Source organism: Salmo salar, chromosome ssa11 (assembly GCF_905237065.1).
Source record: "Salmo salar chromosome ssa11, Ssal_v3.1, whole genome shotgun sequence".
Taxonomy (NCBI): domain Eukaryota; kingdom Metazoa; phylum Chordata; class Actinopteri; order Salmoniformes; family Salmonidae; genus Salmo; species Salmo salar.
Genome location: NC_059452.1, coordinates 15,957,173 through 15,974,840, shown reverse-complemented (window position 1 = coordinate 15,974,840; position 17,668 = coordinate 15,957,173). Strand labels below are relative to the sequence as shown.

Genomic DNA, 17,668 nt, shown 5'->3' with positions numbered 1-17,668 from the left:
ATACATGTATTGTGTAATCATAATGTCCTAGGAGTGTCATCTGATGAAGATCGTCAAAGGTTAGTGCTTCATTTAGCTGTGTTTTGGGTTTTATTGACACATGTCCTTGCTTGGAAAATGGCTGTGTGACTATTTTTGTCTATGTACTCTCCTAACATAATCTAATGTTTTGCTTTCGCTGTAAAGCCTTTTTGAAATCGGACAACGTGGTTAGATTAACGAGAAGTTTATCTTTAAAATGGTGTAAAATAGTTGTATGTTTGAGAAAGTTGAATTATGAAATTTTGTTGTTTTTGAATTAGCGTCCAACCTAGCGTCCCACCTAGCCCATAGAAGTTAAACTGCTCCGGTTTTTACCAAGTTCTGCTCTCCTGCGCCTGACTTCCCTGCAGCCAGTCACACACCCCTTACAAACAGTTCCTAGTTCAGTGTAGTCTGACCATTTCCAGGTCAGTGGTTGAGCTGAGAGTATCCTTTCTCAAAGGCATTGGAGTTGTGATCTATTTTAACAGTATTTTATCCCAGCTAGCACAAATCCAGGCTTTCTCACAGTAGAGGGTCACACAGACAACACCCTCGCATGCTGTTACCCTGGATGCCAAAACCAGCAGTGGTGGAAAAAGTACCCAATTGTCATACTTGAGGTAAAGTAAAGATTACCTAATAGAAAATGACTAAAGTGAAAGTCACCCAGTAAAATCCTACTTGAGTAAAAGTAAAAACGTATTTGGTTTTAAATATACTCAAGTATCAAAAGTAAATGTAATTGCTAAAATATAAAGTAAAGTACAGATACCCGAAAAAACAACTTAAGTAGTACTTTAAAGTATTTTTACTTAAGTACTTTACACCACTGAAAACCAGTTGCCCTGGAGAGGGCTTGGAGAGGGGCAAATATCCCCTCTGAGATGGTTAGGTCAGATCAGGAAGTTAGAGTTAGACCATCACTCACCACCAGAGAGAGAGGCCTCTTCCATGACACCACTCCTATCAGTCCAGACAACAGCACCTGAAAGAGAACAACACTATAGGTCAGTGGAAGGGAAGAAAACACAGTACAACAGTTAGGATAACCAACATGGTCATGAACAGTCCCTGCATGTGAGAGAAAGGGGAAAGACAGACATGGGTGCTAAGTTTTTCCGTTTAGGTTCACTGTGGTGTGATCATGGATTGTGATCATATCTCCTTGGTGTGAGTTGACACATCACTGTATCACAGTACATTTTTGAAACTTTATATCTGGTGTTCTATTAGCCTCCAGCATTCTGTTTCTCTACATTCTCTCTCCTTCACCCTCCTTCACCCACCATTAACCCACCCACTCAGCTTCTCTCTCGCCCCCTCTCCATCCCCCCTCTCTTACACGCTAGCCTCTCTCTCAATCCCTGAGTTCAGCTGGAAAGACATCAGACCTAGAGGCTGTCACGCCCTGACCTAAGAGAGCCGTTTTTCTCTGTTTAGTTAGGTCAGGGTGTGATACGGGGTGGGCATTCTATGTATTGTATTTCTTTGTTTTGGCCGAGTATGGTTCCTAATCAGAGGCAGCTGTCTATCGTTGTCTCTGATTAGGAATCATACTTAGGCAGCCTTTTCCCACCTGTGTTTGTGGGTAGTTGTTTTCTGTTTTGTTATCTGTGACCTGACAGAACTGTTGGCCGTTTGTTTGTTATTTTTGCTTTAGTGTTCTGAGTTAAAATAAATATTCATTATGAACACTCAACACGCTGCACCTTGGTCTACTCCTTTTGACGGTCGTTACAGAACTACCCACCAAAAACGGACCAAGCAGCGTGCCCAGGAGGAGCAGGGATCCTGGGCTAGGGAGAAGAGAGAGTGGAGGACGACCTGGACCTGGGAGGAGGTAATGGCAGGGGACAAGTCCCTGCCATGGAAGCAGGTGGAGACGGCGCAAGCAGAACGGCGATGCTATGAGGAACTACCACGGCAACAACGGAAGCCCGAGAGGCAGCTCCAAAAACATTTGGGGGGGGGGCACACGGGGAGATTGGCGAAGTCAGGGTGGAGACCAGAGCCAACTCCCCGTGCTTACAGTGGGGAGCATGTGAACAGTCAGTCACCATGTTATGCGGTGATGCGCACCGTTTCTCTGGTGCGCATTCACAGCCCGGTGTGCTCTGTGACTGCGCCTCGCAGTTGCCGTGCTAGAGTTGGCATCCAGCCAGAAAGGATTGTGCCAGCTCAGCGCTCCTGGTCTCCAGTGCGCCTTCTCGGTCCAGGATATCCTGCGCCGGCGCTACGCACTGTGTCGCCAGTGTGCCTGCACAGCCCAGTTCGTCCTGTGCTCGCACCCCGCACTTGCCGGGGTAAAGCAAGTATCCAGCCAGGACGGGTTGTGCCAGCCATAAGCTCCAGACCTCCAGTGCGCCTTCATGGCCCAGTATATCCTGCGCCAGTTCTACGTACTGTGTCGCCAGTGCGCATGCACAGCCCATTTCGTCCTGTGCCAGCGACCCGCCCTTGCCAGACTAAAGGAAGCATACAGCCAGGACGGGTTGTGCCAGCCCTAAGCTCCAGACCTCCAGTGCGCCTCCACAGCCCAGTATACCCTGTGCCTGCTCTGCGCACCCAGTCTCCTGTGCGTCTCCCCAGTCCGATGAGACCGGTTCCTGCTCCGCGAAAGAAGCCTCCAGTGATGATCTATGGTCCGAAGCCTCCAATGAATATCTATGGTCCGAAGCCTCCAGTGATGATCCATGGCACGAAGCCTCCAGTGATGAGCCATGGCCCGGCGCCTGTAGTGATGATCCATGGCACGAAGCCTCCAGTGATGAGCCATGGCCCGGAGCCTGTAGTGATGATCCATGGCACGAAGTCTCCAGTGATAATCCATGGTCCGGAGCCTCCAGTGATAATCCATGGCACGAAGCCTCCAGTGATGATCCATGGCCCGGAGCCTGTAGGGATGATCCATGGCACGAAGCCTCCAGTGATGATCCATGGCCTGGAGCCTGTAGGGATGATCCATGGCACGAAGCCTCCAGTGATAATCCATGGCCCGGAGCCTCCAGTGATAATCCATGGCACGAAGCCTCCAGTGATGATCCATGGCCCGGAGCCTCCAGTGATGATCCATGGCAAGAAGCCTCCAGTGATGATCCATGGCGCAGAACCTGTAGTGATGATCCATGGCACGGAGCCTCCTGAGACGGTCCGCAGTCCGGAGTCTTCAGCGACGGTCCGCAGTCCAGAGTCTTCAGCGATGGTCCGCAGCCCGGAGTCTCCAGCGACGGTCTGCAGCCCGGAGTCTCCAGCGGCGGTCTGCAGTCCAGCGCCTCCGACGATCCACAGTCCGGCAATACAAAAGTGGAGGGATCAGCGGGCGGAGTGGGGGCTATGCCCCGAACTGGAGCCGCCACCAAGGGTAGATGCCCACCCGGACCCTCCCCTATAGGTTCAGGTTTGCGGCCGGGAGTCCGCACCTTTGGTGGGGGTACTGTCACGCCCTGACCTGAGAGAGCCGTTTTTCTCTGTTTAGTTAGGTCAGGGTGTGATATGGGGTGGGCATTCTATGTATTGTATTTCTTTGTTTTGGCTGAGTATGGTTCCTAATCAGAGGCAGCTGTCTATCGTTGTCTCTGATTAGGAATCATACTTAGGCAGCCTTTTCCCACCTGTGTTTGTGGGTAGTTGTTTTCTGTTTTGTTATCTGTGACCTGACAGAACTGTTGGCCGGTTGTTATTTTTGCTTTAGTGTTCTGAGTTAAAATAAATATTCATTATGAACACTCAACACGCTGCACCTTGGTCTGCTCCTTTTGACGGTCGTTAGAGGCAGCCTTTCACTACCAAGGGCAAACCAATCCCCTCCATTGTTGTAGCCATCTTTACTTGTTTAAGTCTTTGGCTGATACTCAAAAAGAGAAAAAATGACTGAAAACACACTGAACCAGACGGTGAGAGAGCGCCTACCCCAATGCTGTCCACTCATTTCACGACAAACACAGATTGCAAATGCTAATGTTTGTATGTCGCTAACTGTTTCAGACATATTCCTGTTGCTAAAACCCTTCTAACATACATTGCAGTCGTTACAAATCACACACGAGTAAAACATTTTACATTGTTTATTATTAGAGTTGAAAGTTATTCTGTATCGCTGACCTGAACTGCTTTGGAGAGCGAGCTTGGGTCACATCTGCATATTCTATCATTTGAGTTTTCTATGTAGAAGGGTATTTTCCTAATATCGGTATTCTTTGAATGTTTATGTGATATTATGTCCTAATATTTTCTTACATGTATTAGGACATAATGGCCATTGTCCATATTCCTTAGTTCCAGCTCACTTTCTGCACCTGTTCATAAATACCACCATTTTGCTCCTGATTCCGTCAGACTACCGAGGCTGTGCGCACGTTCACAAAACTGCCTGGGATCTAGCCTACTATCTTACTGAGCCCCAATGGATGTACAATAAGAACATTTGGGAGATGTTGAATTTGCACAGTGTTATTCACATTCTACCCATTTTAGATGAGGGCTGAAGATCAGTGAGACTGGCAGATCAATACTGTTTTAGATCAGGAGGATTATTTATCTTGTCCAATCAAAATGTGCTGAGTGACTCCCTGACTGCAGATTAGCAACGAGGAGAAAGTAGAACACCTGAAATTAACATAGTTGTATATACAGTGTGCAGGAACCAATACCTATTGTCTGCCAAAATGTACACATCTTATCACTGTAACATGCCTACTGTCTACATAATTATGCATGTTTATGCCTACACGGTAAGATTTTTTGGTTTTGAACAGTGACAAAATCGAGGCAAGAGTTTACATACTCAGTCATTTTAATTCTGAAATGATAATTTGATGGCATCATTAAACATATTCTGCAAGTGACATAAATATGTTACGGAAGCTTGGAGAGTGATGATCATTTCAAAGGCAGATGTCTAGCGAGATGTGAACGCTTCACTATCTATTTGCTCTCATGAATTATAGATCACGCATTCTGTTGCAACAGAGGAAGAGAAAGAGAGAGAGAGAGAAAGAGAGAGCATGAGAGAGAGCATGAGAGAGAGAGAGAGAGAGAGAGAGCATGAGAGAGAGCATGAGAGAGAGAGAGAGAGAGAGAGAGAGAGAGAGCAAGAGGGAGGGAAGGAGGGAGGGAGAGATGGAGATAAAGGCAGTATCCCTGTAAATGCAGTCTGGTAGTAAATCTGTTCAGCAGTAAAAGCAGCCCAGGTCTGTGCCAGACAGCAGACACACAGAGATCAGCTCCTTTCTTCTGCTTCTGTCTTTAGCACAGACACCTCTGGTCCAGGGCAACACTGTAACCGTCTCACACACCTGATCTCCAAACAGCCCCCGTCAACCTCTGATACCACATAAAGAACCAGGGAGCACATGAATGGATGGCTATTACCGCGGCAACACAGTTAAGTTTCACTTTTCTTTCCATAGAGCTTAGTTGTCATGGCACCCAGGGGACTCCTCCCTCTTATCTCCAAGTTTCATTCTTACATCTCAGATGGCGGAGGAGAGGAGGGACAGGCTGGCTGCGTTAAGCCCTGCACCAGCCCTCTTCCAGGGGACGAAGGGAACATTCATTAGCTAACACTCTTAACTGGTGAGATATCAATGGTAGAGCAGGGAAACCACTCAGCCTTGTCTCTACTCTGACAGCTGGTCATAAGGGGAAACTTCAGGAAGATAGATGTCTGAGAGTGACACAACTCTGGTCCCCTGGAGAAGAAGACAGGGAGAAGGATAGTCAGGTAAGCTTTAGGGGCTAGTGGAGCTGCTAAACCCTGGGCTGAAGCTGGCTGGAGCAGAGGCTGTAACTATGGTTGTCTCTGTCTGAGAGGTGATATGGAGAGGGCTGCCTGTGATAGCTTTGTGTCAATCACGCAGGGATTTCTCTCTCTCTGCTGCACTGGGAAAAGGATTAAGACACTTTACCACTGTAGTCACTGAGACCTGGCCACCTATTCAGCTCAACTCACCAGTTTGGAAAAGCTCCCCTTCTTTTACTTCTGCCCTGCTGCAATTTATACACACCGTGGGCTTTGTGTTCAAAATGCGACACCCAAATTAGCTAATCAATTAATCTCATTCTCAACTGACTGTTATCAACACAAACCAACGTATTCTCTAAAAGGAGCAAATTATCCATGAAATACCCACATCTGCTCTCATTAGCTACACAGTCTCAGGGCCATCGATTCCTGCATCCTACCATGAAAGGTTTCTGTATTGAGATGGCTTCCAATCAGACTCCTGTTGTTTAGTGTTGCCTATCATCAGGAGAGAATAGTCTCTCTCTTTTCTCTCACCCACATCTGGCTGCACTACATGATCCCTACAGTGTACAGCTAACCATCCAGAGATACAGTGGGGAGAACAAGTATTTGATACACTTCCGATTTTGCAGGTTTTCCTACTTACAAAGCATGTAGAGGTCTGTAATTTTTATCATAGGTACACTTCAACTGTGAGAGACGGAATCTAAAACAAAAATCCAGAAAATCACATTGTATGATCTTTAAGTAATTAATTTGCATTTTATTGCATGACATAAGTATTTGATACATCAGAAAAGCAGAACTTAATATTTGGTACAGAAACCTTTGTTTGCAATTACAGAGATCATACATTTCCTGTAGTTCTTGACCAGGTTTGCACACACTGCAGCAGGGATTTTGGTCCACACCTCCATACAGATCTTCTCCAGATCCTTCAGGTTTCGGGGCTGTCGCTGGGCAATACGGACTTTCAGCTCCCTCCAAAGATTTTCTATTGGTTTCAGGTCTGGAGACTGGCTAGGCCACTCCAGAACCTTGAGATGCTTCTTACGGAGCCACTCCTTAGTTGCCCTGGCTGTGTGTTTCGGGTCGTTGTCATGCTGGAAGACCCAGCCACGACCCATCTTCAATGCTCTTACTGAGGGAAGGAGGTTGTTGGCCAAGATCTCGCGATACATGGCCCCATCCATCCTCCCCTCAATACGGTGCAGTCGTCCTGTCCCCTTTGCAGAAAAGCATCCCCAAAGAATGATGTTTCCACCTCCATGCTTCACGGTTGGGATGGTGTTCTTGGGGTTGTACTCATCCTTCTTCTTCCTCCAAACACGGCGAGTGGAGTTTAAACCAAAAAGCTCTATTTTTGTCTCATCAGACCACATGACCTTCTCCCATTCCTCCTCTGGATCATCCAGATGGTCATTGGCAAACTTCAGACGGGCCTGGACATGCGCTGGCTTGAGCAGGGGGACCTTGAGTGCGCTGCAGGATTTTAATCCATGACGGCGTAGTGTGTTACTACGGGTTTTCTTTGAGACTGTGGTCCCAGCTCTCTTCAGGTCATTGACCAGGTCCTGCCGTGTAGTTCTGGGCTGATCCCTCACCTTCCTCATGATCATTGATGCCCCACGACGTGAGATCTTGCATGGAGCCCCAGACCGAGGGTGATTGACCGTCATCTTGAACTTCTTCCATTTTCTAATAATTGCGCCAACAGTTGTTGCCTTCTCACCAAGCTGCTTGCCTATTGTCCTGTAGCCCATCCCAGCCTTGTGCAGGTCTACCATTTTATCCCTGATGTCCTTACACAGCTCTCTGGTCTTGGCCATTGTGGAGAGGTTGGAGTCTGTTTGATTGAGTGTGTGGAAAGGTGTCTTTTATACAGGTAACGAGTTCAAACAGGTGCAGTTAATACAGGTAATGAGTGGAGAACAGGAGGGCTTCTTAAAAACTAAGAGGTCTGTGAGAGCCGAAATTCTTATTGGTTGGTAGGTGATCAAATACTTATGTCATGCAATAAAATGCAAATTAATTACTTAAAAATCATACAATGTGATTTTCTGGATTTTTGTTTTAGATTCCGTCTCTCACAGTTGAAGTGTACCTATGTTAAAAATTACAGACCTCTACATGCTTTGTAAGTAGGAAAACCTGCAAAATCGGCAGTGTATCAAATACTTGTTCTCCCCACTGTATATACGACAACCACCTTAACCACACAAAACAAATCACAGCATTTACACATAGCCACCAACAGACACACTGGCTACACTCATGACCATCAACTGAGCCAACAACTCTGGCCTGTAGAACACATACATATGCACACCAAAACAAAATGGCTACTGAAATGGGATGAAAGAGGGGTCTAAATTTCTCATGCAACTCATCACAGGTTGTACCACACAGAGACGTGAAAGAATGTACTGCACTCTGACAGCCACACACACACACACACACACACACACACACACACACACACACACACACACACACACACACACACACACACACACACACACACACAGCATAATAACCCTGACATCCTGAACAGTACACATCGTGATCAATCATAAGCCTTCCACAAGACAAGTATCTGATATCGCAACAATGTATTTTATTTGCAGTCCACCAACTGAACAGGAAAGTTAAACTATGCTTTTTGGAAGACAAAACACAATAAGCCCTCCTAGATCCCTTGTTCGGCATGTCATTGACCCCAAAGCCCTCTCTACTGTCTGGCTGCACTAACCCACCCCCCCCACCCCCCACCCCCCCAGGCCACATTCCAGTCCGGAGTGTTTATGTACGCTGCAGCCTGTACACACTCTTACACACCTACACATCCATACACACTCCTACACACTCCTACTCCTACACACTCCTATACCTGGCTGCGGAAAATCCACTGCCAGGGTGGAGGCTGGAGTTGCTTTCATCTCATGGATATAGAGAGTTTACGCCCCAATCTAAATTGACCAGAATGAGCACTTTAATCCCAATTCAGAGATGAGCTCAGACGACAGAAATTTGGTACACTTTTAACCGTTTCTCAGGGAATTATGTTGGCCATAAAAAAGAAACATAGGTTTCCATCTCAAATTCACACACACAAGAGTCAGGATCTGAGAGGAGAGCATTCAGTGAGGCTGTAAAATGGAGCATGACATCAGCAGGAGATTGAGGAGGTTAACGTTAATAAGCACATTGAAGATAAATTCTACCATCACAGTGAACCTTTAGTCTGATGACAGCATGAGCAGTTCTGTTCTGACCTTCAGAAGTCCTTCTCTGCTGATGTTTTATGAATGGGGGTGAGAGGTGTGTGTTCTCGCTCGAACCCCTCTCGCTGTCCTCCATCGTTCTCTAGTGCCTCTTGAGAATACGGCAAGAACATTAGTGCTGCTATCTACATAAACTACAGCCCTGAACAGCTCTCTCAACCCTTTGTCCAGGGAGGCCACTACTCTTTATTGAGACTGCATGTCTATGTGATGGGGAATGGGACTGTCCAAGACAAAAGAAAAGCTATAGACAATGGTGCTCTAAAAGATAGCTTGGCGGCAGAGCTTGGTTTACCCCTCTTCCTTCTACTATAAGAATTCACATTTTCTTTATTTTCCTCTCTCTCTCTCTCTCTCTCTCTCTCTCTCTCTCTCTCTCTCTCTCTCTCTCTCTCTCTCTCTCTCTCCCTGTCTGTCTGTCTGTCTGTCTGTCTGTCTGTCTGTCTGTCTGTCTGTCTGTCTGTCTGTCTGTTTCTCTCGCTCTTTCTCTCTCCATTTCTCCCCTCCCCCTCCCCCAGCCCCTTCCCATATCCCTCCACTTTTGTCCAGGGAGGCCACTACTTTACTGAGACTGCATGTCTATGTGATGGGGAATGGGACTGTCCAAGACAAAGGCAAATGTATTGGAAATGGAGCTTTAACCTGTTAGGGCTAGGGGGCAGTATTTGCACGGCTGGATAAAAAAATGTACCCGATTTAATCTGGTTACTAATCCTACCCAGTAACTAGAATATGCATATACTTATTATATATGGATAGAAAACACCCTAAAGTTTCTAAAACTGTTTGAATTGTGTCTGTGAGTATAACAGAACTCATTTGGCAGGCAAAACCCTGAGACATTTTCTGACAGGAAGTGGATACCTGATGTGTTGTATTACCTTTAAACCTATCCCATTGAAAAACACAGGGGCTGAGGAATATTTTGGCACTTCCTATTGCTTCCACTAGATGTCACCAGCCTTTACAAAGTGTTTTGAGTCTTCTGGAGGGAGATCTGACCGAACAAGAGTCATGGAACGATGATGGCCCATTAGACACCTGGCGCGCGAGTTCATGTTGGGTACCCTCGTTCCAATACGTTATAAAAGAGAATGCATTCGTCCACCTTGAATATTATTCATGTTCTGGTTAAAAAAGGCCCTAATGATTTATGCTATACAACGTTTGACATGTTTGAACGAACGTAAATATATTTTTCCCCTCGTTCATGAAGTGAAGTCCGGCGGGCTTAGATCATGTGCTAACAAGAAGGAGATTTTTGGACATAAATGATGAGCTTTTTTGAACAAAACTACATTCGTTATGGACCTGTGATACCTGGAAGTGACATCTGATGAAGAGAATCAAAGGTAATGGATTATTTACATAGTATTTTCGATTTTAGATCTCCCCAACATGGCGGCTAGTCTGTATCGCAACGCGTATTTTTCTGGGCGCAGTGCTCAGATTATTGCAAAGTGTGATTTCCCAGTAAGGTTATTTTTAAATCTGGCAAGTTGATTGCGTTCAAGAGATGTAAATCTATAATTCTTTAAATGACAATATAATATTTTACCAATGTTTTCTAATTTTAATTATTTAATTTGTGGTGCTGACTTGAATGCCGGTTATTGGAGGGAAACGATTTCCTGAACATCAACGCCACAGTAAAACGCTGTTTTTGGATATAAATATGAACTGGATACAACTAAAAATGCATGCATTGTCTAACATAATGTCCTAGGAGTGTCATCTGTTGGAGATTGTAAAAGGTTAGTGCATAATTTTAGCTGATTTTATGGTTTTGGTGACGCCTGTCTTTGAATTGGCACAACATTACACACAAATCTTGTAAATGTACTGTCCTAACATACTCTAAATTTATGCTTTCGCCGTAAAACCTTTTTGAAATCGGAAAACGTGGTTAGATTAAGGAGATGTTTATCTTTCAAAGGGTGTAAAATAGTTGTATGTTTGAAAAATTTGAATTTTGACATTTATTTGGATTCAAATTTGCCGCTCTTGAAATGCACCTGCTGTTGATGGAGTGCACCACGGGTGGGACGCTTGCGTCCCACCTAGCCCATGGAGGTTAATACAGGGGTTCCCAAACGTTTTTTTCCTCAGGCCCCCCTTACAGCATTGGGGAACATCCCCACTGCACGCGCGCACGCCACGCCTATTTCTATGGGCACAAGCACTGTTCATGACATAAACTGTTCACACCCCTCTTCTTGGTGGAGAGAACATTTAGCAGGTTTAAAGCTCATTTTCTTGCAATTCTATACATTTTGCCATGTCTAATGTGTATTCGTGTGATATTTGAGTGACTCAAACATTACAACAAAATCTTTGGGCTAAAAAAACCTAGCTAAACAACGTTAACTGACATGAGCTAGTTGATCTGGACATTTCTGACAAGTCATAAATAGCTCTGTAAGCTATGAAATGACTGGCAGGACAAGAGGAAAACTGATGATGCACTACCCAATTTAGAAATTGCACCTTGTAGGCTGTCCACAGAAAATCATTTATTAATTCAAGGTTTATAGAAAATTCAGTCAGGAAAACAAAAGTCCAAACCCCATGTCTCTACAATATATGCTTAAAAAGTAATCAACGATTTACTCTCAGAATTTAGTATGTTCAGAACGGCGCTACTTTCGAACATCAACTGACAAGCTAACTAGTGCCTGCAGGTTCGTGAGCGAATTTTTTTTGTAAATGAAATTCGCTGAATACAAAACTAAATAGGGACTAAATTTATATTAATTTACAAAGCTAAAAGACTCAATTTCAATATCCACTCTATGCGAAGACAACCTGTTCCTGTTTTCAATGAGTCTTTCCCTTTAAATCGCAATAGAAACAGCCCTGTCAACGTAGATTCATCACAGTTATAGGCAATGAAAGCCAAGGATCTGGAGGTGAAAATGACGACGGTATCAAGTTGATTTTGATTGGTCCAACCAGCGGAAACGCCTCAAAGTTGTACCAGCTCACAACACCAAATATGGAAGAGATACGTCCAAGAGTGGTGCAGTCTAAACTAGCAACGGTCACAGAAAATTAACATTCTTATTTCATCAACACTGTCAAGTACAAGTATATTAAGGTTATAATATAGTAGAAAACAATCTAATGATTCATTCTATGTAATTTATAATGACATTGGGCAAAGAAAACGTTTTGACATTAATTTTGTAGCACCCTCTTGAACTGCCCCATTTTTCTCTACATTCTACAGCAGTGAATGAATGCCCTACACCTTGTGCACTCTACTATCAAAACTAGGTTGAAAGTCAGAACTGAGTTCCCTTTTTATATATCTATACAGTACCAGTCAAAAGTTTGGACACACCTACTCATTCAAGGGTTTTTCTTTATTTTTACTATTTTCTACATTGTAGACATAAAAACTATGAAATAACACATATGGAATCATATAGTAAGCAAAAAATAGTTAAACAAATCAAAATATATTTGAGATTTGAGAATCTTCAAAGTAGCCACCCTTTGCCTTGATGACAGCTTTAGACACTCTTGGCATTCTCTCAACCAGCTTCATGAGGAATGCTTTTTCAACAGTCTTGAAGGAATTGCCACATATGCTGAGCACTTGTTGGCTGCTTTTCCTTTCCTCTGCAGTCCAACTCATCCCAAACGATCTCAATTGGGTTGAGGTCAGGGGATTGTGGAGGCCAGGTCACCTGATGCAGCACTCCATCCCTCTCCTTCTTGGTCAAATAGCCCTTACACAGCCTGGAGGTGTGTTTTGGGTCATTGTCCTGTTGAAAAACAAATGATAGTCCCACTAAGCGCAAACCAGATAATGGCGTATCGCTGCAGAATGCTGTGGCAGCCATTCTGGTTAAGTGTGCCTTGAATTCTAAATAAATCACCAACAGTGTCACAAGCAAAGCACCTCCACACCTCCTCCTCCATGCTTCACGGTGGGAACCACACATCCAGAAATCTTCCGTTCACCTACTCTGCGTCTCACAAAGACATGGCGGTTGGAATCAAACATCTCACATTTGTACTCATCAGACCAAAGGACAGATTTCTACCAGTCTAATGTCCAATGCTCATGTTTCTTGGCCCAAGCAAGTCTCTTCTCCTTATTGGTGTCCTTTAGTAGTGGTTTCTTAGCAGCAATTCGACCATAAAGGCCTGATTCACTGAACAGTTGATTTTGAGATGTGTCTGTTACTTGAACTCTGTGAAGCATTTATTTGGGCTGCAATCTGAGGTGCAGTTAACTCTAATGAACTCTGCAGCATAGGTAACTCTGGGGCTTCCTTTCCTGTGGCGATCCTCAAGAGAGACAGTTTCATCATAGCCCTTGATGGTTTTTGCGACTGCACTTGAAGAAATGTACATTTTCCGTGTTGACTGACCTTCATGTCTTAAAGTAATGATGGACTGTCATTTCTCTTTGCTTATTTCAGCTGTTCTTGCCATAATATGGACTTGGTCTTTTACAAAATAGGGCTATCTTCTGTATACCACCCCTACCTTGTCACAACACAAATGATTGGCTCAAACGCATTAAGAAGGAAATAAATTCCACAATTTAACTTTTAACAAGGCACGCCTGTAAATTGAAATGCATTCCAGGTGAGTACCTCATGAAGCTGGTTGAGAGAATGCCAAGAGTGTGCAAAGCTGTCATCAAGGCAAAGGGTGGCTGCTTTGAAAAATATTGAAATATAAAACATATTTTGATTGGCTTAACACTTTTTTGGTTACTACATGATTCCATATATGTTATTACATAGTTTTGATGTCTTCACTATTATTCTACAATGTAGACAATAGTAAACATAAAGAAAAACCCTGGAATGATTAGGTGTGACTAAACGTTTGACTGGTACTGTATATATATTTATATATATATATTTATATACATACACCCCTACATACTCCTATATATCTACACACTCCTCTACACCTACACACCCCTACACACCTACACACCCCTACCCTCCGCATGTCCTTTACATTGCAGGACACAACTCTGGACCCTCTTAAAGAGCTAACCTCTCATCCCCCAGCCCAGAGCCCACTACTATTAATGATGTGTTATCCCAGGCTTTCCCATTAGTACTGTTATAACTGACCCTGAGCTGACTGTGGGAGGTGGAGAGGGGGGGGCAGTGATTAGAGCACCCTATACCCCCAGGCATCAGTGGAGAACAGGGATAATCACAAGGAGCATGCCCCCTGCAGTCACTGGCCTGTCCCAGAGGTCACTGCTCTCTCTCTCTCACACAGAGATGGTGTTGATGAGGCTGTAATGATGGAACTGTTGCTGGGGACGGCAGGGGTAGGGATGGAGAGGGCTGTTGGAATGCTGTAGGGGCCGTGGTTATGGTTTACAGCATAACAACATAAGAGTGGACATTATCAACCCCCCCTCGGCTGTCCACCCTCCCTGTGCCTCACATAATGCCCCCATTCAGCATTGGGGCCACTCATTGTGAATGGGGCTCAGCCAATCCCACTAAAACAAGGCAGACGACAATGATAAACCATGTTATCTGTAATCACCTGCATGATAATGACACACTGGCTACCAGTGGAAGATGGTTGTTTTCTACAATAAAGTCTCCACAGTGCTGGTAAACATCACACAGAGCAACGTGCATCATGGATTCTATGTTTCTAAAGGGTTTTATTTGATCTCATTCATTCATGCAAGACCCCCTGCCCCCATCAAAGCACACATTACTCTGAGTGAAAGTCTTAAAATCTGGGCATTTCACATACATCAGGCCACCAAGACGAATGGGAAGAAGGGACCAACCGACAGACAGCCAGGTTTCCTAGGCAACCACCCGCCGGCCACTTGCCAAGATCTATAATGATTTTCCATCAACCTCAAAGCTGTGGGGGGGTGCACGAAATCTCACTCACATCCAATGTGATGCAAGCACCCAAACTCATCAGAGAGAGAGAGAGAGAGAGAGAGAGAGAGAGAGAGAGAGAGAGAGAGAGACACACACACACACACACACACACACACACACACATCACAGCCCTGTTACAGATTCCATACACAGTTATCACATTCAAGATGTAATGAGGCAAAAGTCGTTTATATTGCTTCCACACCTATTAGAGTGTGATAAGGTGATTCTGGAACTGCTTTGTGACATGACATGTCGCAGGGGGAAAGTGAGGTGCATGTGAATGATCTCCTCCCAGTGTGAATCTTACTGAGAGTCTCACACCACCTGTGGTTGAGCTGTCCATCTGGAGCAAGTGGAGGTTGGTATTATGATGCTCCCTGACCTCTGACCCCTGTGTTATGATGTCCTGTTCCATCAAGACAGATTACACTCTGTGTTATTGTCTTTGTCATCTGTGAAATCATGTTTTTCTGCTGATTACGTCATCAGGTAAAGTGCTGCTCTCTCTGATTGTTCACACTACTCTTACTGCCTTCTGGGTCACCTGGTATATCCAAGGCCACTGGTCCAGCCCTGGGCAGCATGGTGGACAGCAGGTGGTCTAGAGTGGTGGACTGGATGACAGGAGTGTGGGCTCCTGTCCAATAGAAACCTGTGGCTTGAAAAGGAGGCCATGCCAGGACGGTGAAGACATAGCAGTAGGACTCTCCTGGGTTATCAGATCATATACCAGTATGATGTTCTTCACTACCTCTACCTCCTACCTCCTCCTGAGACTGTCATATTCAATAGTCATGGTGTTTAGCTACTGAGCTCCAGTGGTTGGGCTAAGTGTTTTTCCTCTCACCTACAAGGCAAAACCCTGGTTATACAAGGTCGATCAGGACTCTCCAACCCTGTTCCTGGAAAGCTACCCTCCTGTAGGTTTTCAATCCAACCCCAGTTGTAACGGATTCATCTTATCAACCAGCTAATTATGAGAATCAGGTGCGCTAGATTGGAATCAGGTGGGCTAGATTGGGGTTGAAGCGAACCTACAGGACGGTATCTCTCCAGGAACAGAGCCCAGCAGTAGATAGTGTATTTTCATAATCTACCATCATACAAGCTCAGCATATATTCAACACAAACTGATATTCTTTCCATGTAACATTCAGTTTCCATCTAACATTCAGTTTCCATCTAACATTCAGTTTCCATCTAACATTCAGTTCCCATCTTACATTCAGTTTCCATCTAACATTCCGTTTCCATCTAACATTCAGTTTCCATCTAACATTCAGTTTCCATCTTACATTCAGTTTCCATCTAACATTCAGTTTCCATCTAACATTCAGTTTCCATCTAACATTCAGTTTCCATCTTACATTCAGTTTCCATCTAACATTCAGTTTCCATCTAACATTGAGTTTCCATCTAACATTCAGTTTCCATCTAACATTCAGTTTCCATCTAACATTCAGTTTCCATCTAACAATCAGTTTCCATCTTACATTCAGTTTCCATCTTATATCAGTTTCCATCTAACATTCAGTTTCCATCTAACATTCAGTTTCCATCTTACATTCAGTTTCCATCTAACATTCAGTTCCCATCTTACATTCAGTTTCCATCTAACATTCAGTTTCCATCTAACAATCAGTTTCCATCTAACAATCAGTTTCCATCTAACATTGAGTTTCCATCTAACATTCAGTTTCCATCTAACATTCAGTTTCCATCTTACACTCAGTTTCCATCTAACATTCAGTTTCCATCTTACATTCAGTTTCCATCTAACATTCAGTTTCCATCTAACATTCAGTTTCTATCTAACATTCAGTTTCCATCTTACATTCAGTTTCTATCTAACATTCAGTTACCATCTAACATTCAGTTTCCATCTAACAATCAGTTTCCATCTTACATTCAGTTTCCATCTAACATTCAGTTTCCTGGCCACACAAAGGCGTTGAAGAGCTTGTGCATCTCTTACTGCCTCTTCTACTGTAACAGTTCATCCACTCTCCCCTCATTTATCTTTGGCCAGATAAAACCTTACTAAAAACATTCCCTTCCTTGCCAAACTGTCATTCGGCGTTTGTGTATGTGTGTGTGCGTGCGTGTGCGTGCATTTGTGTGTGTGTGCGTTTTTGTGTGTGTGTGCGTAAATCTTGTACAGAGTAGCTGCTGAGCCTATGTATATCCAGGGCTGAATTGGACGTGTCAGGAGAAACTCACCGCCCCGCCTTAATTAAATGGAGCAGTCTAGTAATTAAATGGATGTCTAAGCGAGGCCTGCTTTAAAAGGGGTGACACTCTTGATGTCTACTGCCTCTTTGTGTGATCAGTGGAGAGCCCACAGCCAGGGAGGAGGCTGGAGTTGCTTTCATCTCCTGAATGTGGTGAGCTTACACCCCTATCTAGTCAATCAGAATTAACTCTTTAATCCCAATTCAGAGATGAGCTCAGAGGACACAATTTTGAGCAAACATCTTGTAACCCCACATTCCGGTACACTTTTAACCGTTTCTCAGGGAATTATGTTGGCCATAAAAAAGAAACATTGGTTTCCATCTCAAATTCACACACACAAGAGTCAGGATCTGAGAGGAGAGCATTCAGTGAGGCTGTAAAATGGAGCATGACATCAGCAGGAGATTGAGGAGGTTAACGTTAATAAGCACATTGAAGATAAATTCTACCATCACAGTGAACCTTTAGTCTGATGACAGCAT

At 44.3% G+C, this 17,668-nt stretch overlaps 1 protein-coding gene across 1 annotated transcript in view; it reads right to left on the bottom strand.

The window, feature by feature from the left end:
• LOC106562150 (protein FAM189A1) overlaps positions 1-17,668 on the bottom strand; it is a 172,324-nt gene that overhangs the window by 92,977 nt on the left and 61,679 nt on the right. Inside the window, exon 2 of the mRNA XM_014126809.2 lies at positions 953-1,009. Within this exon, the coding sequence (XP_013982284.1) occupies positions 953-1,009 (57 nt within the window). The remainder of the gene's footprint in view (positions 1-952; positions 1,010-17,668) is intronic.